The sequence below is a fragment of the Artibeus jamaicensis genome, unplaced genomic scaffold (genome assembly GCF_021234435.1).
Source record: "Artibeus jamaicensis isolate MK-2021 breed Jamaican fruit bat unplaced genomic scaffold, CSHL_Jam_final contig_469, whole genome shotgun sequence".
NCBI lineage: Eukaryota > Metazoa > Chordata > Mammalia > Chiroptera > Phyllostomidae > Artibeus > Artibeus jamaicensis.
Window position 1 is genome coordinate 241,936 of NW_026521847.1, and position 25,233 is coordinate 267,168.

The 25,233-nt window shown below is 49.7% G+C and overlaps 2 protein-coding genes across 2 annotated transcripts; both read right to left on the reverse strand.

Annotated features, from left to right (window-relative positions):
• Positions 1 to 142: 142 nt before the first annotated feature.
• CFB (complement factor B) lies at positions 143 to 6,464 on the reverse strand. Its single transcript, XM_037151329.2, has 18 exons — positions 6,065 to 6,464; positions 5,743 to 5,976; positions 5,153 to 5,338; positions 4,834 to 5,007; positions 4,504 to 4,605; positions 4,271 to 4,407; positions 3,876 to 4,014; positions 3,423 to 3,554; positions 3,034 to 3,135; positions 2,808 to 2,945; positions 2,208 to 2,305; positions 1,964 to 2,081; positions 1,613 to 1,766; positions 1,450 to 1,526; positions 1,164 to 1,276; positions 748 to 880; positions 620 to 669; positions 143 to 352 (listed from the first exon to the last, which is right to left on the reverse strand). The coding sequence occupies exons 1-18, from the start codon at positions 6,126 to 6,128 to the stop codon at positions 197 to 199; spliced, it is 2,307 nt and encodes a 768-aa protein (XP_037007224.2). The 5' UTR covers positions 6,129 to 6,464; the 3' UTR covers positions 143 to 196.
• Positions 6,465 to 6,663: 199 nt separating this feature from the next.
• C2 (complement C2) lies at positions 6,664 to 18,270 on the reverse strand. The gene is made up of 18 exons (XM_037151331.2): positions 17,981 to 18,270; positions 17,600 to 17,806; positions 16,847 to 17,032; positions 14,962 to 15,135; positions 14,781 to 14,879; positions 14,475 to 14,608; positions 12,582 to 12,720; positions 11,864 to 12,004; positions 10,828 to 10,917; positions 8,860 to 9,000; positions 8,636 to 8,730; positions 8,426 to 8,540; positions 8,143 to 8,308; positions 7,977 to 8,053; positions 7,742 to 7,833; positions 7,414 to 7,540; positions 7,213 to 7,262; positions 6,664 to 7,073 (listed from the first exon to the last, which is right to left on the reverse strand). Exons 1-18 carry the CDS (start codon positions 18,024 to 18,026, stop codon positions 6,897 to 6,899), a joined length of 2,256 nt encoding a protein of 751 aa, XP_037007226.2. The 5' UTR covers positions 18,027 to 18,270; the 3' UTR covers positions 6,664 to 6,896.
• Positions 18,271 to 25,233: the final 6,963 nt, after the last annotated feature.

A 25,233-nucleotide genomic window follows, 5' to 3' on the forward strand; every position in this document is an offset into this window, starting at 1 on the left:
CCATCTTCCTCAGCCTCTGGTTTTTCAGCACTTGGGATTGCGGTTGAACCTTTAAAAATGGCTCTTTGATTTGATTTGCTTTGTAACAAGGTGGCCAGTGCACATTCCCCACTCCCTTACTCCAAAAGGATCTTGAACACAGTATTGTCAGAGCTATTTTAATTTGATCACATGCCCCTTTGCAGTAGGAAACTCCTTATAGAAATCCCAGATCCTCATCTTGGAGTTTCTCCTTGAGCCAGGGGAGCACTTCAAAGAGGTTGATGTGAAAGTCTCGGGCGTGAGCCGGTACCTGGTGCTGCGACCTCTTGTCTTTGCAGACATCCACTACACCCCAGCTGATCACACCAACCTGGAAAGGGCAAGGGGTTGCCACGGATCGTTTGGTAGAATTCCTTCCTCATTCCAGGAAGCAAAACTACTCCCAAGTACATCTGCGCTGACCTGGAAGAGTTAGACTAGTGACCCAGACACACGGTCCTGAGCCAGTCCAGAGAATAGCTCTAAAGTGAAATGGGCTCTGCCCTCCCCTTTCTAGCCACATCTGTTTGACTTGACTGCTTTGGGGCCTGTGCTGACCACTAGGCATCTCCCCGTTATTGGGAAAGGAGAGACTCACTTGAATGAAGCGGCTCCTCTTGTGAATGATCAGGGGACCACCAGAATCACCTACAGGAGAAGAGAAGCTGTAGGGAAAGACTCTCAGACCTCAGGAACTTGCGGCATAACCAAAGACCCTTTTCTCACCTTTGCAAGTGTTGGGATCAGCATAAGGGTTCACCCCTCCAGTGCATAGGAACCTGGGGGTGACCACCTCATAGATGTCCTTGACTTTCTCGTAGCCTGGGGCCTTTTGAGCATCTCTATCACATGCATCTTTCTGTAGGTGAGATGGGAAGCATGGAGAAGGGGATAAAGTTTGCTTAGGGAGAGTTAAAGGCAGGGGTGTCCAACCTGCGGGCTGCATGCAGCTCAGAATGGCTGTGAGTACAGCCCAGCACAAAATAGTAAATTTACTTAAAACGAGGTATTTTTGTGTGTGTGATTATGTGTCACAATGCATTTAATGTATGGCCCAGGACAACTCTTCCAGTGTGGCCCCGAGTTGCCAAAAGGTTGGACACCCCTGGTACAGGAACTCCTTAGGATCCCACAGTTCTTACCCTATCCCCATTCTTGATGTAGACCTCCCTCCGAGTCAGCATCTTCTTCCCATCCTTGACCAACTCAGATACAAACAGAGCTTTGATATCCTTTGCAGGGAGCAGCTCTTCCACTGGACAGATGGACAGACTGGATCATTTCAGCACTCCCCCTCACCCCCAATCTTAGCAAATGTCCCTCAGCCCCTCTGTGTGAGTTAGGGGCTTAGGAATTATCTCCTGCAGCAACCCTCATGCCCCCTTGTCTTGGACTCGCATCCCAGTGCTCTCCCTGGACATGTCTTACTCTGCTGCTGGCAAGTGGTTGTTATCGGAAGCCTCAAAGCTTGATTTGTCCCCACGGTGCAAGGGAGACAGATGGGCCTGTTGAGAAGAGATGGGGAAATTCAGGAATGACACACTGTACCTACCCAGTCTTCCTGCCCCACCTTTCTCTCAGGGAGCCACACCTGAGAGTCTCACTAAACTTCAGCTTCATCTTGAGCTTGATCAGGGCCACGTCATAGTCATAAAATTCAGCAATTCCTTCTGCTTTTTTCTTATTGATGTCATACTTGGGATGAAATAGGACTTCTTCTATTTCCAAGTCCTGCTTTTTCTCTCCTAAGGTCAGAGGAGAGTGGGTACATCGGGACCTCCCACTTCTCTGTGGGCAGCCTCCCACCTTTGGCCCCACCGCATCCTAACTGGTTCAGTGTGCAAAGGAAGGGACTACACGGAGGGCAAGTGGGCTGTGGGCTCTTGAAGTGGGAGGTGCTAGGCGGAAGGTGGAGCTCAGAATTGATTCTTGTCACCCTTACCCGCATTGACCTTGATGGAGTGTAACTGGTCATCCACTGTGAAACAGTGTGCCGCCGTCAGCACAAAGTACTCCGACACCACGGCCCCCATGCAGTTCTCGTGTCCCTTCGAGGGGCGCTGGGAACAGAATGGCAGAGGGGGGAGCTCCACTTTCACAGACACCACACTCTAGCAAGGGAACTTTGCCCACACTTCACCTTGACCTCAGCTCCCAGAAGTCCCCACCACCGGAACACTGCTTACAGTGACGGAGATCTTGGCCTGCCATGGTTGCTTGTGGTAATCGCTGCCTTTACTGTGCTCCCAAACCATGCCACAGAGACCCAGAGTCCGGGTTTCATCTGGCAAAAAAAAAAGAACGTGCTGAAAGCTGGGACACCATTCCAAATAGCAGTGCCTGTTAGGGAGGGACACCTACATGTCCATGGGGAGCTGAGGCCCATAAGGAAGAAAGGAAAGGCGGGGGCATTTGTTTACTTGTGATGAAGACAAGAAGTCACTGGTACAATGACAGCAGTTTGAGGCTAAGATTGGAGACCTGGCTAAGTTCAGGCCCAACTCTTGCCAGCTTGCTCTCCTCTGACATCCTTCAGCTGCCATTTGCACATCTGTAAAATGGGACTAGAGAAGGGTCTCTGATGTCTTTTGGAGCTCCATGCCTCTAAGATCAGGATGTGGACAGTGTCAGGAAACAATAGTGACACTCAGGTAGAAATGAGTCCTCAGAAATGAGGAGCCTTCCAGACTGCCATGGCTTTGGGAGAACAAAGATGAGTGATCTTGGGGAGCTTGGGGAGAGCTGAGTTCCCTGACCATCTTAACACTATTCTGATATCCTCCTACCAAGCATTTTGATGAAAACATCTTCCAGGTTTTCCATGTCCTTGACTTTGAACACATGTTGCTCTTTATCTTTCTTGGAAGCCAAGGCATTGATGTTCTCTTGGTTCACCAGAGGCCCAACCCCGAACACGTAGACGTCTGAGGGGGAAAAGGCAGGCGTGAGGGTCCAGACCCTGGGGCGCAGGAACTGAGAGCAGGGTGCTGGGTTCTGGGTAGTAAAACTTACCCAGGTACTGTTCCCTTGGGTTTTTGCGATCCCTGCCGATGTCCAACAAGGCCCGGATATCATGAATGACAGGAACTGGATCCCCGCCCATGTTGTGCAAGCCTGTACAACAGAAGAGACAGACCATGAGCAGGGAGGCAAGGAGGAGGGTCAAGGAAGATAAATTGGCTAGAAATAGTGACATATGACCAGTTAAGCAGGTTGGGAAGGAAATGGAAGTGACAGATCATGGAGAGTCCCCCCTTGCAAAGTGTCACAGAAAAGATCAACATGGTTGAGGCCCATTGCTGCCCAGGGCCCCCACCATGAGTCACTGTTAGGTGTGGACTGAAGGGCCACACACTGGAATGAAAGGTTGGGAGTCAGGCAGGAGAAGGGGCCCTTCTGACCGTCAGTCATGAGAATGATGACATGGCGGGTGTGGTTCCAGCCTTCTGGGGGGCTGTCCGCTTCCCGACTCATCATGCTGTACACAGCCTGGAGGGCCTTCTTAGTGTTGGTTCCCGTCTTCAACTTGTGATCTGTGGAAAGGAAGGAGTTTGTCACCTCACCTGCGATTCCAAGACATTCTTGAAACCCAGAGGCCTGTCAGCAATAGACTCCACATTTTCCAACTTTTTTAGTTGTCACCCCTCCGACCTCCCTTTGACCACAAAGTGACCCTTTCGGTCCATAACAGGTTTCCACTAACCCTCATTCCCCACTGACCCTATGCCGTCCAACTATGCATTACAAAGTGGTCCTCCCTATCCCCCCAGTATGGTCTCATACTACACCCTGAACCTTCTGACCTCTCTGACCCCAAAGTGAACCTCCCACCATTCCCCTCCCTGACTTCTGACCTTCATAGCTGATTTTGTTGATCTGCTCTGTGACCCAGTCTGCATTGCTGCTCTCTGCTTGGGACACTCTGATCAAAACATTGGTGTCTGTGGCATATGTCACTAGACCGTATTTTGGCTTCACTCCATAACTTGCCACCTGAGGGAAGTAAAGGATCACGGCATTGCTGGCTCAGGGGAGGACATAGTAAGAGACTCAAGGGTTGACTGGTCACTCTGAGGTTTGTCGGGGAGTCTGAGTTAAAGGTCAAGAAACTGCTTCAAGTAAAAGGGAAGGAGGGCCTGGATGTTTCTGGAACCCTGTGGCTCAGAGGGGCAGGGAACACAAGGAAGCCAGTCCTGGCATGGCAGTGAGATTCATTCAGGGTCCCCACATTCAGGGGGAGTGGCTTCACCTTCTCAATGAAGTCTCTAAGACAATTCTTGGCCCCTGTAAAGTTGCGTGCCCCGATGCTGTCTGATCCGTCCAGCACGAGATAGATGTTCATGGAGCCCGAGGGATCCAAGACGATCTTCCTCTTCTGTTGTTCCCCTGGGTGCCATCAGAGACACTCAGGCTCAGCGTGCGTGGTTCTCCTGCCCACTCTCCCCCAGTTGGTCCCCTGCCCCATCTCCCACTCTGTCCAACCTGGGCTGTGCCCGTCCTCAGCATCGACTCCTTCTATCGTCTCTGTCAGGGAAGACAGGAAGGCTTCGGCCACCTCTCCGGGGGTATCGTACATAAAGGAGTCTGGCAGAGGTCAGAAATCAGGTCAAATGTCTGGGAGGGTCAGGAACACAGGGACCAGAGAGACGGGATGGTGGGTTTCCAGAGTGGAAGAGCTCAAAAGTGAGGAAGTTCTGCGGGGAGGTTTAGAAGTGGAAGGATCTGGGTTAAAGGGAGAGAAGACAGTGCCCTGTTATGGGGATTGAGGATGAGAGAGCAAGATCTGACCTGAGGGCATAGGTCAAGGGTCACCTTGGCAAGAAGGCTCTGTTCCACTCCAAGAGCCACCTTCCTGGCATGTTCGCCGCTGGGAGCCGCGTAGGGTGAGCCCCCGGCTACAGTAGTAGGTGACACTGTCTTCAAGGCGGTACTGGCTGCCCACCTTCCTTGTGCCAATGGGGATGCCCGGGTTGGGGCAGTACCCCGCTGCAGAGGCATGAAACAAAGAAGTGAGGGTCAAAGCCAAAGGCCAGGAGGGCAAGAGAGAACACAAGAGTTATGGCACCACTTCCTTAGGCTGCAGAGTGGTCAGGGAGAGGCCACCATCGTGGGGGGAGGTGGTGCCTCTCACCTCCATTGTCGCAGATAGCTGTTTGCCCATCCCACCGACCAGTCACTTGGCAGCTGCGGTTGGCAGAGCCCCGGAGAGTGTAACCGTCATAGCAGTGGAAAGAGATCTCGTCACTCAGATTGTAGTAGGGGGCCCGGGGCCAGTACTCCCCATTCTCAAAGTCCTGTGGTCTTGGGCAACGAATTGCTTTGAGGGAGAGAGAGAAGCAGAATTTACTGAGAGAGAAGGGCTGCCCTTTAGAGTATCCCTTCTGGTCTTGAGGTCCCTGTCACTGAGTAAAAGCACCTTCTTGGTTACAGGGTAGCAGGGTCCTCAACCCATGGGGAATCCTGCTGCTCCTCCCTTCCCATTCCTGAGTGTTCTGTTAACTGCCAGGGCTGCCCGGTAGTGGGTAGATGTTGAGTTAGCTCCCCTCCCTCCTTCTTCCTCTCTCCTTCCCACCTCCAAACCCAGACAGCCCCTACATTTGCTCAGCCCCACTTGTTAGCCTGCCTGGTCTCAACACACTCTAATCTTATGCTAGCCTGGACCTTGGCCACCACCTGCCGCAGCCCTCTGCTAGCCCATACCCACCCCCATTGCCCTCCAACCTCTGCATTCCGCCTTTTTGACAATCTTTTGGTCTTGGGTCCGTAGGGTGCTCCAGGACCCTGTGGATCTACAGGTGCGAAGCTGCACAGGGTATGGGTAGAAGCCAGACGGACACACGTACTCCAGTGCCTGGCCCCCCTTGAGAAGCCGGAAGGAGCCACCTTTGATCTCTACTCCCTCCAGAGAGCAGGGGCCGTGGGGCTCAGGCTCCAGCAATGGCGTTGCACCCACACCTAAAGAAACAGACTGGTGAACCTGGCCTGACAAGGCCAAGGAGGGATTCTGGGGACAGCAGGAACAGGGGCAGTGATCCTGGCTTACCTCCAAACAAGAGGCGCAGGACCAAGGGTACCAGGCAGAGCCAGGGGCTGAGACTGCTCCACATGGCCACGGAAGGCAGGAGAGAGGCTGGGGCTGGAGGCAGAATGGCCTTCCCCAGCCTGTGCTGTGTGTCCGCTTGGCTCAGTGTCCAAGCAGAAACTGCAGACCCAGGCCAGGTCACATTCCCTCGCCCGGCCACCAACAGTCTCTAGCCTTTTATGCAATCAGAATGCTGGCACCCGTGGCTCACCCTGTGAGCCCTGCCCACATCACTTTCCGGAATGTCCAAGCGGGAAGGCCCCCGAGCTGCCAGTCAAGGAAATAGAAACTGCACAAGCCCCACCCTTTGCTGCCCCAGGTCTAGAGCTCTCCCCTCCAACGACTCCTCTCGGCCACAGTTCTCCTCCCCAACAAGCCCAGACTGCCCACTTAAGGGGCCAGAAATAAGCCCCAGCTGGCTTGTTTGGGTCCGTTGAGTCGTCTGTTATAGAGCAGAGTCCCTGTTTGTCCAGCAGGGTCTCTGACCTGCCTCCTGCAATTCCTGGAATCATTCCTGCCCTCCCCACCCCCCACCTGAGGCAGAGAGGCACAGACAGATGTGGAAATCACTGATTTTTATTAATTTCATAGCTGGGAAATTCCACATGAAAGTGAAAGGAGAATGAGTCACATAAAGCAGAGGGTGGGCAGGGCACGGTCCCAGGATCCTGGAGGCTGGACTTCCCCAGCAAGGAGTGAGGATGGGTCACGGGGTATGAAGGCAGAAATTCAGAGGTAGGACATGGGAGAGACGGCAGGTTCTGCAAGGCAGCAAAGGGGTCAGTGGGCATGATTAGAGGGGCAAAAAGTTCAGGACGCCTTCCAGGTGTTGCCTCAGCCAGGGCTGCATGCGGAAGAGGTTGATGTGGAAATCACGAGGCGGTGGGACCTTGCCCCTGGGGGCGCTCTTGCGGGAGTTTTTATCAGAGTTGCCACAGGGGTTGTAGAGACCCCAGCTCACCAGGCCCACCTGAAAGAGAGAATGGGACAGGAGACAGCCACGGCCCCAGACCCAAGCCCCAACCTCCTGGTTCCTTCAAAGGCCTCCCTCGCCCCCCAACAAGGCGATTCCGTGATCCCAGTCCTGCAAGCGTCCCCCTTCTCCTCACCTGAAAAAACCTGAATTTCCGTTCAAGGAAAACTGCTCCCCCAGATTCTCCTGCAGAAAGAAGGGACAAGAGACTGTCATCCTGACTCTCGCCTTGTTAACCTGTCATCGGAGCAGTGCACCCAAGTCCTCACATGCATACGAGCCACAGGTGGCCTTCCCCAGGCACCCAGGCTGGGGGCGGGGGTAGGGAGCCACTCACCCTTGCAGGGATGCTCATCTTCCCCTGTCCCACTGCATAGGAACTGGTCTGTCACCACCTCTCTGACGTCTGTCAAGTTGGGGAACATGTTTTTTTCTTGGGAGATGACCTCAATACAGCTTGTCCACTGCAGTGGGAGTGAAACAAGAGAGAAGGGCGGAATGAGCAGGCCCAGGGGGACACGTGGGAGTTCAGCTAGACCTGGGAGGAGGGGTGACTAGGGGTGAGATGCAGAAAGCAGCCAGAGCTGAAGGAGGCAGAGAGACATTCTGGGTGATGTCCAGGGGACTCCCATCTCCCCGGAGAATCCCAGACCTGAGACTCTCACCTCTGTCCCTGTCTTGAGGTTAACGTTCAGTTTGCCTCCATTCAAGGCCACGAAATGAGCAGGAACACTCAGTGTGTTCAGAAGTAAGCTCTCTGCAGTCAAGGAGAAGGGGAGGTTGGTGCTGGTCCCTTTACCCAGTACCCAGACTCCTGACTTAGGGATGGGAGCACAGCCTGTGTTATCACCCTCAAGTCTTGGTCCCAGCTCCTCACGCACCGGAAGTCGCAGCACTCACCATGATCGCGGCAGGTGACGCCTGGGGGTCTCCGCAGAGCCAGATTGGCCCCTACCGTACAGGGAAGGCAGATGGGCCTGGGGAGAAGGGTGGGGGTCACAGAAGCTCGCCCTTGGCGACCCCTCCTCCAGGGCCCCCCCGAGTGCTGTATCCCAGATGCCGGAACCTGGCATGGGTGGACATCTTCACTTTCTGGGCCAGCTTCAGCAGGGCAATGTCATCACCATAGAACTCCTGGATTCCCTGATGCTTCTTGGCAAAGACATCAAACCCAGGGGCGATCACCACATTCTCAATTTCGAAGTCTTTGCCCAAATGAGAGCTGGGATCCCCTGGGGACAATATGGCAGATTAGGCTAGGCCAGGGGTCCTGAAGGAACCAGAGGCTGGGGACGAGTGGTGGGAGCTCTGGCCACAGGGTCAGGAACCTGGTGGGGGCCCTGCCTTACCCACACTGACCCTCCACAGGGAACGGTCCTGGTTGGCATTGCGGAAGCAGTGAGCCGCTGTCAGGACCCACTGGTCTGAGATGAGGGATCCCCGGCAGGTTTGTAGGCTCCTGGGCTGCAGGGGAATAGATGATCCTCAGGCACTGCTGTGTCTCTGGCCCGTGGCCACTTTCACCTCTGAGACCCAAGCCCAACCCTCTTTCCTGGTACCTTGATAGTGACATGCCAGGGTGTCCTTTCCTGGGCAGAGGCATTAGCTGACATGTTCCCTACCCCACATATGGCGTCTATGAGCTGAGAGACATCTGTGGGTGTGAGGAGAAGATGGGGAAGGAGGCAGGTGAGGGGCACTGTGAACAGGTTCCCAGACTGGCCCCCTGGCTGGCTCCCCTCCACCCTCTCTACTCTGGAGAGGGCGAACAAAGCTCACTCACCCAGCATGTGCTCAAAGACCTGGTACAGAGCCTTTGTGTCCTGCAGAATGAAGGCATGCCTCTCACCATCCTTCTTGGACCCCAGCTGATTCAGTTCTCTCCAGTCCACATCCAGTTTGCCCACCCCGATGGCGTAGATGTCTGATGGGAAGGAAGAAATTACCAGAATCTTGTGTCTGGGGGGGCTACCCCATGAAACAGGAGGCTGTATTTAGAGCTCACTCTGTCCTACAAAGCCCCACATGAACCTCACTTTCACCTTATACTTGTCTGACTTTATTTCCTGCCATGGCTCACCCTTCACTCTCCTCCGGCCACACCTTTTGTGAAGTTCTTTAAATTTGCAGGCACCTGTGTACCTGAGGCCTTTTGCACTGGCTGTGCCTCTGCTGGCTCCTCCTCCCCAGACTTCTCACATGGCTCGCTTTCTTACCTTTTTAAGTCTTGACTCAAACATCGCTATCTCAGAGGGTCCTTCCCTGGCCTCGTCTGAGACTGAAGTGTCCCAGGCTCCTCCATGCCCTGCTTGCTTCATGTTGTACCTTCGTCCATGTCGCACCACCTACCAGGCCCTGTGGATTGCTGATTTCCCTTGTTTGATGCCAACAGTGGGTAGAAATGTTTCTCCCAAAAAGATACATTCAAGTCCTCACCCCCAGTACTTGTGAATGGGACCCTACTTGGAAATAGGGCGTTTACAGATATGATCAAGATGAAGTCATCTTGGGTTAGGGTGGGCTTGATCTGCTGTCCAGTGTCCTCATCAGAAGAGGGGAGATTGAACACAGACACACAGGGAGAGTGCTGTGACAACGGAGAGGCTACAGGAAGGAGGGGTGTGGAGGCAGAGGCAGAGACCGGGTTAGCCTGCCACAGGCCAAGGAATGCCTGGGCCCCCAGAAGCTGGCAGAACCTCCAGAGGGAGCAGGACCCTGCTGACACCTTAATTTTGGACTTCTAGCCTCTTGAACGTGAGAGAATGAATTTCAGTTGTTTTAAGTGACCCAGGTTTGTGCAGTTTGTTGCACCAGCCCTGGCTAACGAATCCATTGCCCCTCCAGAAGGACATCCCCATGCAAGCAGGCATTTTTGGTTCTTTTGTTCACAGCTATCTTTAGAATGGTGCCTAGCCCCAGAGAGTCTCTCAGAAGTACTTTCAAATGACTAAATAAATAAGAACTCATAACCATAGCATGGAGGGAAAAGTTCCAGTCTTCCTCTGGAAAATGTAGGCTCTGGGAGAGGGGCCTGGGGCCACCCCTCCCACTGGAGAGCCGGCCCACACAACTGTCCAGGCGCAGCCTCCGAGTGGAAGTTTTGAAGAGGGACCTGCTTTCCACTGAGGGGAGGAGGGGCATGGCCCAGTGGGGGAGACAAAAAGGGCAGGACCAGGGGAAAGTGAAATTGGGGCCTCAAAACCAGCGGCCTTCCCTTATCTGGAGCGCTTCCTCTGAAATTCTTTTCTGGTCAAAGGTCAGTGCAATTTGTATTTAGTCCGAACCAGAGGAATTGTTTTTTTAGAGTCTGCAGCTGCCAAAGCTCTAGTTACTTATCTGTACTGCTACAGGGAGAAATGCCAGGGACAGTCCCCACAAGGAAGTCAGGCCTTTTCTTCCTGGTGAGGTTCGTGGAACATAAAATGGTGGATAATGATGACGATGATGGTGAAGATGATGACCGCAGACACACGCTGTATCAGGCAACACCTGAGCATTTGCCCCAGTCGGCCTACAATGCCCTCTTCTTACAAGTGAAGAAACTGCCCACAGCCACAACCAGTCAAAGATGAAACCATGGTTAGAAACATGGGTGGTTTGACTCTAGACTGTTCAACATGACACTCAGGGGCCTTCACATGGACACAGCTGGGGTGGAAGGACTCTTGCTAGAAAGATACTGGAACCACTGGCCGAGGGCTTTGTGCTCCCTGCAGGGGCAGTATAGGTGGGGTTGGGGGTTGAGGCTCACCCAGATAGTCGTTCCTCTTCTGGTTGATGTTCAAGACCTCTTTGATATTGTCAACAGCTCGCTTGGGAGAGCCCCCCATATTGGACTTTCCTAGAACAGGGAGGGAAAAGAATTGTTTGTCTGTGTGGATATATCAGGACTCCCCACAGCCCTGGAGGAGTGGGGAGACATTCATCCTGGGAACCTCAACTCTAACACTTCTTGCCCAAATTTTACTGAAATTCTCTGTATTCCAGGCACTGAGCCAGGAACTTCATTTACTTTATCTCATTTAATTCTCATGAAACCCCAGGAAGTGTGGGTATCCTCATTTTATAGACAAGAACATAGTCCTGATGGGTGACATAATGTGGACAAAGTCAAGATCAGTGACAGAGCCCAGATCCACTACACAGTTGCCCTTCCCTCTGCTTCTTGTCCTCAATGCTCCAGAGCCACGCTCCGTCCAGTTCACTCTGGGACACCTCCCAGGTGGTGACAATAACTAACATTTATAATAATTAAAAAAAACACTTTTACACAAAGTACTTAAATTTCTCTCGATAAAAACTGGGTAAGAAAAGGAAGGCAGCTATTGTCATTATTGTCATCCTTGTCATCACCGTTGTCACCTTTAACACTTCCGTGGAACCTTGATTCTCAAACCTAATTTGTTCTGGAAACTGTCCATTAGTTCAAAAGCTGAATCTCCTTTGTTTATTGCCTGAGAGACACATGACTGATCACATCGGTACCAGCATGAATGGGTTGTTCGGTAGAGAATTGAGACCCGAAGTTTTGTTAGACAACTGAGACATTTTTTTCTGTGAATCAGAAAAAATGATTTAGAAAACATGGTCAAGAATCAAATTGTTCAAGAACCAAGACGGTTGAGAACCAGGGTTTGACTTTATTTCTATTTTTTAACACTATTTCTACTTTATAAGTAAGAAACGCAGGCTCAAAGTGGCAGAGAGAGAACCAGAATGCTGGTCTCCTGGCCCCACTGTGGTGTTCCTTCTACAGAGCCAGCCTCACCAGAGGTAAGGACACTCACCATCTGTCAGAAGGATGATGACGTGCCGGATTTCCTGCCAGGCCACCGTGTTCATGCCAAGGCGTTGCATTTGGTTGTTCATCATAATATAGACACTATTTAGGGCCTCATAGATGTTGGTCCCGGTTCCATTTTCGTGATCTAGAATATGCGGTGAGTTAAGGAGAAAGGAATTACCCTGTTTCCCCCAACCACTGGAAACAAAATTATCCATTCATTTAATAAACTCAGGCCTTGGATATCCAGATAGAGATTTGGAATCATTGCCTGTTCAGGCATTAAGAGCCGCCCTTCCCCGTAGAAATGATCATTGATAGTACCAATCTAAGGCCACTCTAAAGTCCCCAGATGCAAAGGTGGAGTTTCCAAGCAACTTGGACTGTGTTAGCATCTGCTGCCTGTACCCAGGTACTTTGCCATGACATAGGAGACTACAGCAATGAGCCTTGAAAACCAGACCACGTGATTCTGACATCAGAGGGAGCCGAGACATGCGTGATGCACTAGATATGCAGTGCAACAGAGGAAGTCGGGAGTTGGTGGGAGCTGGGACTCCCCGACCATGAACCTGACTTGGAAACTTAAGGAAACAGAGCCCCAGAACCCTGAGGCTTGAATGGTACCAGGAAGACCCCCCTCTCTCTAACTGGTCCAGATCTGTCTTCAGGAGACTCGTTCCCCTTTCCCTCCCACCACTTCCATTTGATGACACCCGTACCTTTATAGTTGATGTTGTCCAGACAGTGGATCACTTCGGTCACATCCCGGGAGTTGTCATGCAGAACAGACATGATGATTTTTGGCTTTGATGCAAAGGTGATGATGGCGACACTTACATTGATCTCAAAGCTAAAGATCTGTGAAGGGAAATGAGAGGTGGCATGAAGGGCCCCAAAACCCAAGGGCTGCTGATAAGAGAGTGAGCAAAGGAGCCTGGAGGAGTCTGCGAACCTGGACTGACAAAGGCAAGGTGAGTAGATGCTTACTAGAACTTTCCCCCCCCCCCTTCCCCCAAAAATAAAATCTTTAAAAAAAAAAAAAAAAAAGAAACTGTGGCTTGGAAGAACTCCAAAAACTGACATTTGTTGGCCATCTACTCTCTCTGAGAGTGTCACTCCTCATTTAATCTTCACAACAGCTCTGCGAGGGGAGCATCATAGCCCCTATTTTAGGGATGAGGAGACTGGGGCTTGCTCACCTTGCCCCAGGTCGCACTACTCATAAGAGGTAGAGGTAGGATTTGAACCTGTTGGTGCAACTCTGAGACACCACCCAACAGTTGCATTTTTTTAAAATACTTTATTTATTTATCTTTAGAGGGGAAGGGAAGGAGAGAGGGAGAGAAATACCAATGTATGGTTGCCTCTTGTGTGTCCCCTGCTGGGAACTGGCCTGCAACCTAGGCATGTGCCCTGACTGGGAAACGAACCGTGGTTGCTTGATTCCCAGTCCCGTGCTCAATCCACTGAGCTACACCAGCCAGGGCCCAACAGTTGCATTTTGCAGCCTCCTGGTTTAATAAGTTACTTGACTTTAAGCCCAAAGAGAGACTCTAAGGAGCACAGAAATTGCCTCCTTTAAATGTAGCTGGGACAGAGAGTCTCAATTATGATGGATACAAAGGGGCTCACTCCAAGACACATCATAATTAAAAGGCCAAAGGTTAAAGATAAAAGAGACTCTTAAAAGCAGCAAGAGAAAAGTTAGTTACCAGATGGCTGCCAGATAGGAGCAGGGAGGAGGAGAATGGGTGAAGAGGTGAGGGGATTAAGTACAAATCGGCAGTTACAGAACAAACATGAGGGTGTAAAGTACAGTACAGGAAATGGAGTAGCCAAAGAACTTACAGCACGACCCATGGACATGAACAATGGTGGGGGGATTGCCTGAGGGAGTGGGGGGTGCTGGGTGGAGGAGGGGAAAGGGCAAAAAATCAGGGCAACTATAATAGCATAATCAATAAAATGGATTTTAGAAAATAAAAATTAAAATGTAGCTGGGAGGAAAAACATACATCTACAAAAACTATTCTGAAAAGCATAGTTATCAAGTAAATATGGGCAATGAAACTAAATCATGGCTCCCAAACTCTTCTGTTCACGCATCTCATTAGTGAGGATGTTGTGAACACATACCCCAATAAAGTTATATATATTTATAAACTATACTCATATATTTATAAAGTGTATCACTATAAACACATACAAGATATTGAAATGCTTTCAAATTACTAAATATTAAGCTACTGTTTAATTTTAAATTATTTAACAGGGATACCATTATTTTTCTGCACATCCAGTGGGTTAATTTGTGTACACACCTGTGGAGACCACTGCTCTAGGTGATGAGGTCCTAGAAACTAGGACCTCAGTCTTGCTCACCTTTGGTGTCCCCCAGCACTCAGCACCCAGCACCACCCCTGATATATGGTAGGCGATTATGGAATAAAAAAATGTGATCCTGTAAATTGAACCTAAGATTCCTTCATGGTATGCGTATAGTCTGAGAAGACTTCTTGAAGGAGGTGGGCTATGAGTGGGATTCTGAGGAGACAGAGAGAGACGGTGTGTGCAGGAAGACCTGCTCTGTGCCTAGGCTTCTATTGCCTGACCCTGTCCACCATGAGCGTGGTGCTGTTCTTGAAGATACTGAAGTCTTCTTCCTTCACACTCTGAGAGGCATCCAGGAGCAGGTAGAGGTTCAGGTGACCAGATCGCTGGATTTGGATTTTTCGGCCCACGCTTTCTGGCAGAAATGTGGAAGGGGAAGATTCAGATTTCCACTTCTGACCTGCTCTCTTGCCAAGGGGTCAGGCCTCCCTACCTCCCCTCCAGTCAGCTTGGCCCTCCGGGCCCACGAGAGGCTGGGCCTCCACCAGGCCTGCCCAGTAGTCTGCTGCCCTGCTGCAAGCACTCACCCTTCTTCTTCTGCGTGGGATTGGTGGATCCAAGCAGGTGGGACAGGGAGGTGCCCAGGACAGGGGCCACATCCTCAGGGAAGTCATAAGAGTAGGGTTCTATGGGAAGAGCCACTGGAGTCAGCCAGGGCTGGGGGGTTGGGTGCCCATGAGTCTTGGGAAAGTCAGGATGGCTACTCACGGCGGCAAATGGGCTCTGTTCCGCTCCAGATCCCACTGCCCTGGCATTCCCGCTCTGCAGACCCTGTCAGTACCAGGTTCGAGGAGCAGCGGTAGCTGACCTTGTCCCCAAGGCCAAATCGGGTTCCTGTCCGCACCGAGCCCACCGAAATGCCTGGGTTGGGGCAGTGACCAGCTGCGAGTGAACAAAAGAACACGCAGGTATTCAGAGACCCACCTCCTTAATTTCTAGCCCTGCTTACCTGCCCTCTCCGTCCAGCGCTTCCTCCTCTCCAGCCCCTCAGAGCCTCTTTGGGCTCCTTGGGCTCCCGCTTGGGTGTCGATAGAAAACCTTAAGGGGGGGGCCACATGTTCAGAGCTCAGTGGCCTTGGTTGCAAACTAAAGCATCCCAGTCCCAGCTTAGGGACTCAGTTTACACCCATCCCAGAACCCTGGGGGAGATGCCAGCAGAAAAGCCCTTCCACAGAGGACATTGGCACTTCCTAAACCATGAGAAGTCATCACTACATACCCAGCAGCATGGCTAAAAGTAAAAAGGCGCATAATTCCAAGGGCTGGATAAGATGTGAGTCCACCAAACTTGATCACATCACTGGAATGTCAGTGAAATGCCTGCCAGCCTCAACTGAAACTAAATATGCCAACAGGAATCCAGCAATTCCACTGCTAGATAATGTGCTCAAGAGGTCCGAGTGCATGAAAGTCATGCTAGCAGAGCTCTCCTCATAACAGCCCCAAACGGAAAATAACCCAACTGTCCATCAACAGAATGCATAACTAAATTATAATATATTCACATAGCGGAACTGCAAAAGCAATAAAAATTAAACTGGATGCACAGAACAACATGGATAAATCTTGCAGAAAGAATGTTGAATAAAGGGAGCCAGATGCAAAAGAGCACAATCTGTGTAACTCCGTGTGTATGAGGGGTAAGAACAACTTCAAGTAACCCAGCGAGAGAGTGGTTACCTGGGGGAGGGGACAGGGGCCTCCTGGGATGTTGGCCATGTTCTTTCTCTTAGGTGGTTATCACACGAGTGAATACACGTTTAAAAACTCATCAAGCTGAACACTTAAGATCTGTACATTACATTTATGTTTGAATAAATGACTATTTGGCAGAGTCAAGGACATCTGGGTCACCAGGGGAGGGAATGCTCCTGCTGTATCTCATGGACTCAGTATCTTCTGTATTATGTGCTTAGAACTATGATCCAGGAAGCGCTCCCAAAACCCACAGGCAAATGTGACTCCAGGAAACCCTGGGAGCCCATTCTGTCAAGCAGGGCCCCTCACCACTCACTGGGACAATGATAACTGTGACAAAAGCATATGTGGTACTTATCAGATTGCAAGGGCTGTTCTACATGCTTACTAATATCAACTCACTTCACGACACATGACAACCTCATTTGACCTCTCTATGCCTCAGTTTTCACATCTGTAAAATGAGGCCCCCACCCTTACTATCCTCATTTCGCAGATGTGAAAACTGAGGCATAGAGAGGAGAAATAACCTTTGTCAAAGTCAGAGCCAGACTTGGAACCCAATGTGGCTGCAGACACAAGGCACTTAAGTGTGACACTCTCTCAGCATATCTTCCGTCCCTGCCATCCCATGGAGCTTGAGGCACTTGGAAAGCTGTATGGTGTGTGCAGCCTTTATGTTGAATCTGAAGCTTAGAACCAGATGCCTTGGGCCAGGCTCCCTTCAGGGCTGTGATGTGTGACCCATCTATCTCAATTTACCAGAATCTGGGAATATTATTTTGGTACTAGAAACACCAGGGCCCTGTCCCCACAGAGTCTCCCTGGACACATCTGGCTCCAGGGTTCCTGGAAGCGCCCCAGCTTCCATGCAGCCATCAGTCAGGGCACTCACCGCCATTGTCACACACGGCCGTCTCCCCGTCCCACATGCCATTAGGGCGACACTGTCTCACAGGTGAGCCCCGCAGCACGAAGCCATCCTCACACTCGAAGCTCAGGTTGGCGCCCACGGGGTGGGACCCCAGCCGTGGTGTATACATGCCATTCTCAAAGGAAACAGGAGCGGGACAGCGAACAGCTGGAGAGAGAGGGGGATGGGGATATAGGGATGGACCGGTAACACCTGAGCTGTGCACCAAGTGGGTGACGTCACCAGTGAGTTCACCCACTGGCTGTCTACATTTTAGGTTGATGCCTGTGAAATTCCTGCGTTTGGCAATTGGGGGAACACTGGCAATTTCACACAGTTCAACCTAATATACTGATAAATAACCACTTCTCTCAGCCCCTCAGGGCCAAGGTCACCACAGCCTTTCCCCTGAGGTCCTCAGATGTCCCATAAGTGGGTACAACAGGGGCTCCAAGACCACCTACTTTCTGAATGGCCACTATCATTCAGTCAGCTGTTGAGTATTTTGAAAATCATCCCTAGCATTTAGCACCCCACAATCCCCATCAAAGCCTCCTTCCAATGCCCTGCTATGAGAAGCCAACATTTTCCCACTATTTCGCAAAGCCCTATGGAAAAGCAGCTTTGCCATCCCTTCCACACCATCTGGTCAGGTTAAGCCTCAACCCCAGCAAATTCTAAATAAAAGTTCTGAGCTAGTGGGGCACCCTGAGTGAGGCCCGCCGGGAGCCTCACGTTTGCAGACTGCCTTTGTCACTGGGGGGGATCCTGGGGTCTGCCACCGTCCGTTGCTCAAGCACAGTCTGTATGCCGGGGATGGGTAACGGCCAGGGGGGCAGGAGTAGATGAGGACGCTCCCAGGGGCCCAGCCATGGCTGACGGTGAAATTGCCGCCGGAGATTTTCACATTTTGAGGGCAGGAGGGCGCAGCTGTAGCCAAGCCTGTGGGGATGGGGACAAAACACTGAAATGGAGAAAGAAGGAAAGCACTATCCTAAACCCTGGATTTGGGGATAAGAAAAGGAAAGCAAAAGACTGTTGCCAGCACGGAAGCTCACAGGGGCGGCAGCAGCCCGGCCCACAGGACCCCACATCCTCTTCCCACCTTGCTCCTACCTGGAAACAGGAGCAGCAGGCAGAGCAGAGCCATCAGTGAGCCCATGGCGTCCAGCTTTGGGCAGGAACAGGCAGCCAGTGGGAGAGGGAAAAGGTCATCTGACTTCCCAAAATGGAGAATTGGCTCAGCAGCTGTTTCACTTGCAGCCAGAAAAGAAAACTAGGGACGGGGAAAGGGGATGGCCTCTTGCCGGTAGAAAACAGTCAGGGACTGGAGACAGAGCTGGGGGAGTGAAACGTGCACCCTAACACAGCCATCCAGTAAGGGTGTGTCCAGCACAGCTTTCGCGTGCAGCTCCAGCTCCTCCCCTATACAAACACACACTCATACACACACACTTTCTCGTGAATAATCTAAGGCATGCAAACCCACCAATCATTCAAGATATTGCAAAACCACTTATTTACATAAAGTTTCACTTTTCTCTCAGATTTTGCCAAGTGGATTTTACTTTTTCTAAATTATACTTTATTGTTTATGCTACCACAGTTGTCCCAATTTTCCCCCTTTGCCCCCCTCCACCCAGCCTCCCTATTCCCTCAGGCAACCCCCACACCATTGTCCATGTCCATGAGTTATGCACATATGTTCTTTGGCTCCTCTATTGCCTATGCTATACTTTACAACACCATGGCTATTTCTGTAACTACCAATTTGTACTTCTTAATCCCTTCACCTTCATCCATTCCCCGACTCTCTCCCATCTGGCAACCATCACAATGTTCTATGATTTTGTTTCTGTTCTGCTTGTTTTTTTATTTTGTTTTTCAGATTCAATTATTGATTGATATGTATTTAGTGTCATTTTTTGTTCATATTTTTTATCTTCTCGAAGAAGACCCTTTAACATTTCCTGTAACACTAGTTTGAGTTGAGGAACTCCTTTAGCTTTTTCTTGTCTGGGAAGCTCTTTATCTGTATCTCAATTTTAAATGACAGCTTTGCTGGATAGAATAATCTCAGCTGTAAGTTCTTGCTTTTCATCACTTTGAATACTTCTTGCCAATTCCTTCTAGCCTGCAAAGTTTCTGTTGAGAAAGTTGACAGTATTATAGGAGTTCCCTTGTAGATAATTAACTGTTCTCTCACTGCTTTTAAGATTCTCTCGTTGTATTTAACCTTTGGCATTTTAATTATGATGTGTCTTGGAGTGGGCCTCTTTGGGTTCATCTTTTTTTGGAACTTTCTGCACTTCATGGACTTGCATGTGTATTTCCTTCACCAAATTAGGGAAATTTTTTGTGCTATTTTTTTAAATAGGTTTCCAATTTCTTGCTCTCTCTCTTCTCCTTCTGTCACCTCTGTGATATGAACATTGGTATGTTTAAAGTTGTCCCAGAGGCTGCTTATACTATCCTCATTTTTTAAATTCTTTTTTCTTCTTGCTGTTCAGATTGTTTTTTATTTCCTTATATTCTAAATTGCTGTCTTGAGTCTTGGTTTTATCCGCTCTACTGTTGATTCCCTGTAAATTGTTCTTTATTTCAACTAGTTTGTCCTTTGTTTCTGACTGGATCTTTTTTATGTTGTTGAGGTATTCACTACAAGGTTCATTGAGCATCCTTATGACCAGTATTTTGAACTCTGCCTCTAGCAGATTCTTTATCTCCATTTGGTTTAGTTCTTCTTCTAGAGTTTTATTTTGTTCTTTCATTCGGGCCATGTTTATTTGTCTCCTCATTCTGGCAGGCTCCCTGAGTTTGTTTCTATGTGTTAGGTAGAGCTGCTATGTCTCCCAGGCTTAGTAGAGTGGCCTAATGTAGTAGGTGTCCTGTAGGGTCCAGTGGCACAGCCTCTCCTACTACCCAAGTTGGGTACTTGAGGTACATCCTCCTTTTGTGTTGAGCCTTGATTGCAGTCGGCACATCCAAGGTCAGCCACCACCTGTATTCTGTCTGGGGTCACACAGCATAAGCTACGAAGCAATCTGTAATACCTGCTCCTTGTGCAGGGCTTGGAGGTGCCCAGGCAAGACCAAGCTGTGAACTAAGGCTGGCCACTACTAGTGCCAGGCCTGGGGCAACTTAATAAGAGGTATGGGGCTTGCTGAAGCCAGATACTGCTTGTTGAGAGAATTTAGGAAAATCTGAAGCATGGGCCAAGATAAGCCCCTTGCATGGAAAAAGCCACCGGAAACAGCTTGGGTGGACACAAAATTTGGGTGAGGCAAGGTCTCAGGGAATCACTGGAGTGGAGCAAACAGTGTGAGCCAGTCTGATGGAGTGTCAGATATGGCAACCACCTGCCAGCTCTTTGGCTTTATGGAGAGAGGGCTCGGGAAAGGAACAATGGCTTCTGCCAGCACTTCTGTCTGGGGTAGAGCTGGCAGAGGCCAGAGGCCCATCAATGTAGGCAACCACACATTGATATTTTTCTCCCTCTCTCCTTCCCTTCCCCTCTAAAAATAAATAAATAAAATCTCTGAAAAAATAAAATCAACACTTAGTTTTAAAGACTGAAATTTTATTTATTTATTTATTTTAGTTTGTTTAAAGATTTTTTTTATGTATTTACTTTTAGAGAGAGGAGAAGGAAGGGGAAAAGAGAGAGAGACATCAGTGTGCAAGAGATACATAGATCTGTTGCCTCTTGCACACCTCGCAATGGGGCATCTGGCCCATAACCCAGCGTGCACCCTAACTGGTAATCAAACAGGAGACCTTTCAGTTTACAGGCTAGCCCTCAATCCACTGAGCCACACCAGCCAAGGCAAGACCGGAAAAAATTTTAGAACATTTTTACAGAAAGGTCAGTACATAAAATTTCCAACATAAAATAAATAAATTTGGGGGTGATTATTCAAAGAAATAAAAGTATGTGTGGGTTTGGGGCATGTCTTTAAATTACAGCCTGCATTGTATGAAATGTAGAAAGTGAAGAAACTCTGAGCTAGTGAGTTAGCCTCCCCATCCCACTGAAGCCTCTTTAATACTTCATCAAACAACGTGAAGCAGAAATGAATAACATCGATCAAAAACAAAGATGAAACATCTCTAAGTTATCAATTTAGTTTGTGAAAACTCTTTTGATGTACAAATGACTCCCCCCAAACACACATACACAAAGGGGGGTCCTCTTGGCTGCCTAGACTGAGGGGCCCTGGGGTTCAAATTTGGAGACTCCCCAGCAGCTGCCAAATGATGTCACTTGAGGACTCTCCTCCTCCCATTCTGAGCACTCCCCACCAGCTTCACTTTCAATTCAATTGCTGCACTTTCTGTTTGTGATTGCAGTCCCTAGTTAGTTAAGGCGCTTTCTGGTTTGTGTGACATTACAGAGCTTTGTCTGGTAGAATTGCAGTCCCAGGTTATAATTTAGCATGATCATCAGTTTTCAATAGACCACCATTTGGTGAAGATGACCTTGGCTTACCTAATTTTCCACCACTAAAAAGCCTGGCAAATGTGCCCTGACTAGTGTGACTCAGTGGATAGAGCACTGTTCTGCAAACCAAAAGGTCACCAGTTTCATTCCTGGTCAGGGATACCATTTGAAGTTTCTCTTGCATATTGATACTTCTCTCCCTCTTTTTCTCCCTTCCTTCCCCTCTCTGTAAGAGTACATAAAGTGGGGTTTTTTTTAAGCCTGATAAAAGCAACCTGTGTTTTCCCTCCAAGTGGAAGGAAAGAGGTAAATAATGCCTAAAATAAGAGACTTCCTGATCCTGCCAGCTTCTTTCCTCTTGTTAAAATTTCTTCTCATCAATTCAAGGGTTCTAATATTTACTTTCAGGGACCAATTCTAAAGACAAGAAATCAACACCTCATAGTCTGCAACTCATCCCCTAGTCACAGGTTAATAAAAGGAAATGATGTGACAATTTCTCAGGATGCCTTACTTCTCCCATAAGGAGCTCAGCACCTCATCACTGAAAATTTCATAGAAAAGTGGCTGGCAGATAAGTTGGGCAGGATCACGGGGATGTGGTCTCCATTTGGCTCCTGTCCTTGTACAGTCTGGACACTTGGCATGGACTTAACTAGCATCTTCCACCTTCATCCTCTAATGGCAACTGTAGAACTAACTCCATTTCCACATCAACCCCAGTTTTGGAAATAAGGTTGACCTGGCCTGGTTCCCAGCCTACTGTGTGATTTGAGCTGAGCACTCACCATTCCTGAGTAAGGCTCTTCCTTTTTGTAGTGGATCTGTTCTTGCCCTACTCAAGTGCCTTGGACCTCACCACTGGGCTGTGCCAGTAGCAGCCTATTTCTCTGTCAGCTTTCTCTGGTGTCCTGCTCCACCCATGCCCAGAAAGCTAGAAATGCCAGAGAACTAGGGCTCCCTGAAATCAGCCTTCATCCTGTAACTGTGTGGAATGGGTGTATAGGAACGCCAGCTCCCTTGACCCCCACCCTGGGGTAATTCTGGTATGCCTATTCTGTACCATCCCAGGGCTGCTCAGCAGGACTAATTTCCACTCACCCATGATGGTAACTTCACTTGATAACACAGCCCTTATTGACAACCTGCCTTTCCTCTTCTACTTTTCTGGGACCACCTCCCAAATGCACTATTTGAACTTCAGTCCTTGTGGCAAAGGCTGCTTCTGGGGGAAGAAGACTCCATAGTAACAGGAACTACTATGTGCCAGACACTATCCTAAACCCTTTATATGTGGGAGCTCATTGTTTACAAGCCAAGGACACGGGTTTTATCATTATCCTCATTTGACATATGAGGAAACTGAGGCACATAAATATTAAATGACCTGCCCCAGACTCACAAAGGTACTGAGTGGCAGAGCAGGGATTCAAACCCAGGCTGCATTGCTCCTGAGTCTCTACTCATAGCCCTTATGCTTTGGCGCCTCTTCCTAACATCTCTGAAGTGGTTCTTCAGAGCTCACTGAACTTCCCCAGGTCCCAGTTCCATCCTGACCCCCTTGCATTGTGCCTTGCCAAGCCCTTCCTCCCCTACTGCTTGCCTCTTCCCACTCCCTTTCCTGTGACACCTTATTCTCCATTCTTTTCAAATCCATCCCCTTCTAGGAAGCTCTCTCAGTCTTTTAGATTACTACAGGATCTGCTGACAGGATTTAGTGCCTTTGAGTTATTTGTGTGCATATCTCAACCTCCCCAAAAGAAGGATCCAAGCAGTTTTGTTGAAATAATGAGCTCCTTGATAAGGTCAAGGCCAACCCCTACCCAGTCCTATCCTCACTCCAAGTAAATACCATCCTTTAGATCAAAAACAGTTTGATCTAAAGATCTTCTGTTCTTTTCTTTCCATTTATCTTTTAATAAAAATATTTACATTGGGTCAGGCCCCACCCACTTCCACTAAAGGGCCACTGCTAGGGCATTTGGTACACACACCATCCCCCATCCTATTATTCATTGACCTACTTACTTCAAACTGACTGCCCAACTGTAACCTTGAGAATGTTTATATAGATCATTCTTAGAGCAGCAGAAAATAGTTATGCCAAGCCCCTGCTTCCTCCTTCATCCCCAAGTTCACCCAGTCCCCTAGAACCAAGAAGCCACCCTGCAGACCCAACCTGTTCTCTTCACCCATTCATTGTACAGTCAATTCCTGAGACTCAAGCAAGGTATGAAAGGTAGGGCTGGTGACCTCCTGTAGAGCCCATATCTCTTTCAGATGGAATCTCAGCTCCTGAGAACAGCCAGTGGTGGGATGTACCAATGTGTCCATCTGCTCACACCATAGCCCCTACCACACTCTTGTCCATCCCATCCCTGTAGGGTTTTAACAGTCCTAGGGGTCCAGTGGTACATATTAGTCTCTCTGCCTCACCTCTTGCTACCTATGGGGGAGGCTGCCCTACATAGCCCAGGTAAGAGGGTGGTGAGCATGCTCATATACTCAGGAGTCAGCTGGAAAAGGGCCAGGAGAGAGAAACTGGGACTGTAATATCCCTGGCTACCTCCATTACCACCCCCGTCTGGACTCAGCTTTGGGGAGGAGGACCTAATAGTCCTCCTTCTGCCCCTTCATTCAAAATGCCTATCTAAGAGAGTCCAAAAATAAAATAAAATAAAATCATAGCCAGCGCACCCAGTTGACAGCTACAGACCACGTCAGAGCACCCCCACCCTGCCCCTGCACAGCTGATCCTCCACAGAGGGCAGAGGTTGGTGGTCAGTGGTCACAGCCAGTCCTTACAGATGACTGACAATCTTTTATTACAAAATCAGAGGACTTCCGCCAAGATGGAGGCATAGGTGGATGTGCCGTGCCTTCTCCCACAACCAAGATTAGAGAAAACTAAATATTAGCAACAGAAAACACAGCCAGAACACAGAAAATTGAACTTTTCGGAAGTCCGTTAACAACAAATTCTTCAGCCTGACCGGTAAGGGGCGAAACCAGCGGCTGGCGGAGCAGGGTTGTACAGGAGGACTCGGCCAGACACACTCAGGCCCGCGGAATCCAGACGCAGGGTCAGACCTAGTGAGCGACCCAGAGAGCAACCAGGCGAGCGACCGCGGGGGAGACAGCCGGGCCGGGGCTGCGTGTTGACTGAGGTCGCGCATTTGTGCGAGGGTGGACAGGCAAGGAAGTGGGCGGTTGGACCAGGCCGGCAGGTCCCCACGGCAAGCGGCAGTGGAGGGCGCCGCCATTTCCCTGCTCTGACCCCACCTCCACATACAGCGTCGTAACCCAGCGACTCTGAGTGGCCCGGCCCAGGTGAACCACCTAAGGCACTGCTCCTCCGCACCCAGCGGTGAGAAGCGGCAGAGGGGTCACCATTTCCCCGCTCTGGCCACGCCCCCACATACAGCGTCACAACCCAGCGACCTGGGAATCCAAGCCGCGGCTTCTCACACTTAAAGGGCCCGAACAGACCAAGAATGGCGCAGGAGGATCTCAGAGCCCCAGAAATAAATCTAAGTGATGAAGAAATAGCAAAACTCACAGACGCACAGTTTAAAAAATTGGTGATCAGGATCCTCACAGAACTGGTTGATTATACGGACAAATTAGACAAATATATGAAGGCGAAACTCATTGAAATGAATGGAATTGCACAGGACACCAATAGCAATGAAAAGGAAACTGGGACTCAAATCAATGGAGTGGACCAGAAGAAAGCAAATAATGGCCAAACAGAAAAGAGTCAAGAAGCAAGAATTCAAAGAAATGAGGAGAGTCTTAGGAACCTCCAGGACATCTTTAAACGCTCCAACATCCGAATTATAGGGGTACCAGAAGGGGAAAAGGAACAGCCACCAGTGGAAAACTTATTTGAACAAATAATAAAGGAGAATTTCCCCAATCTGACAAA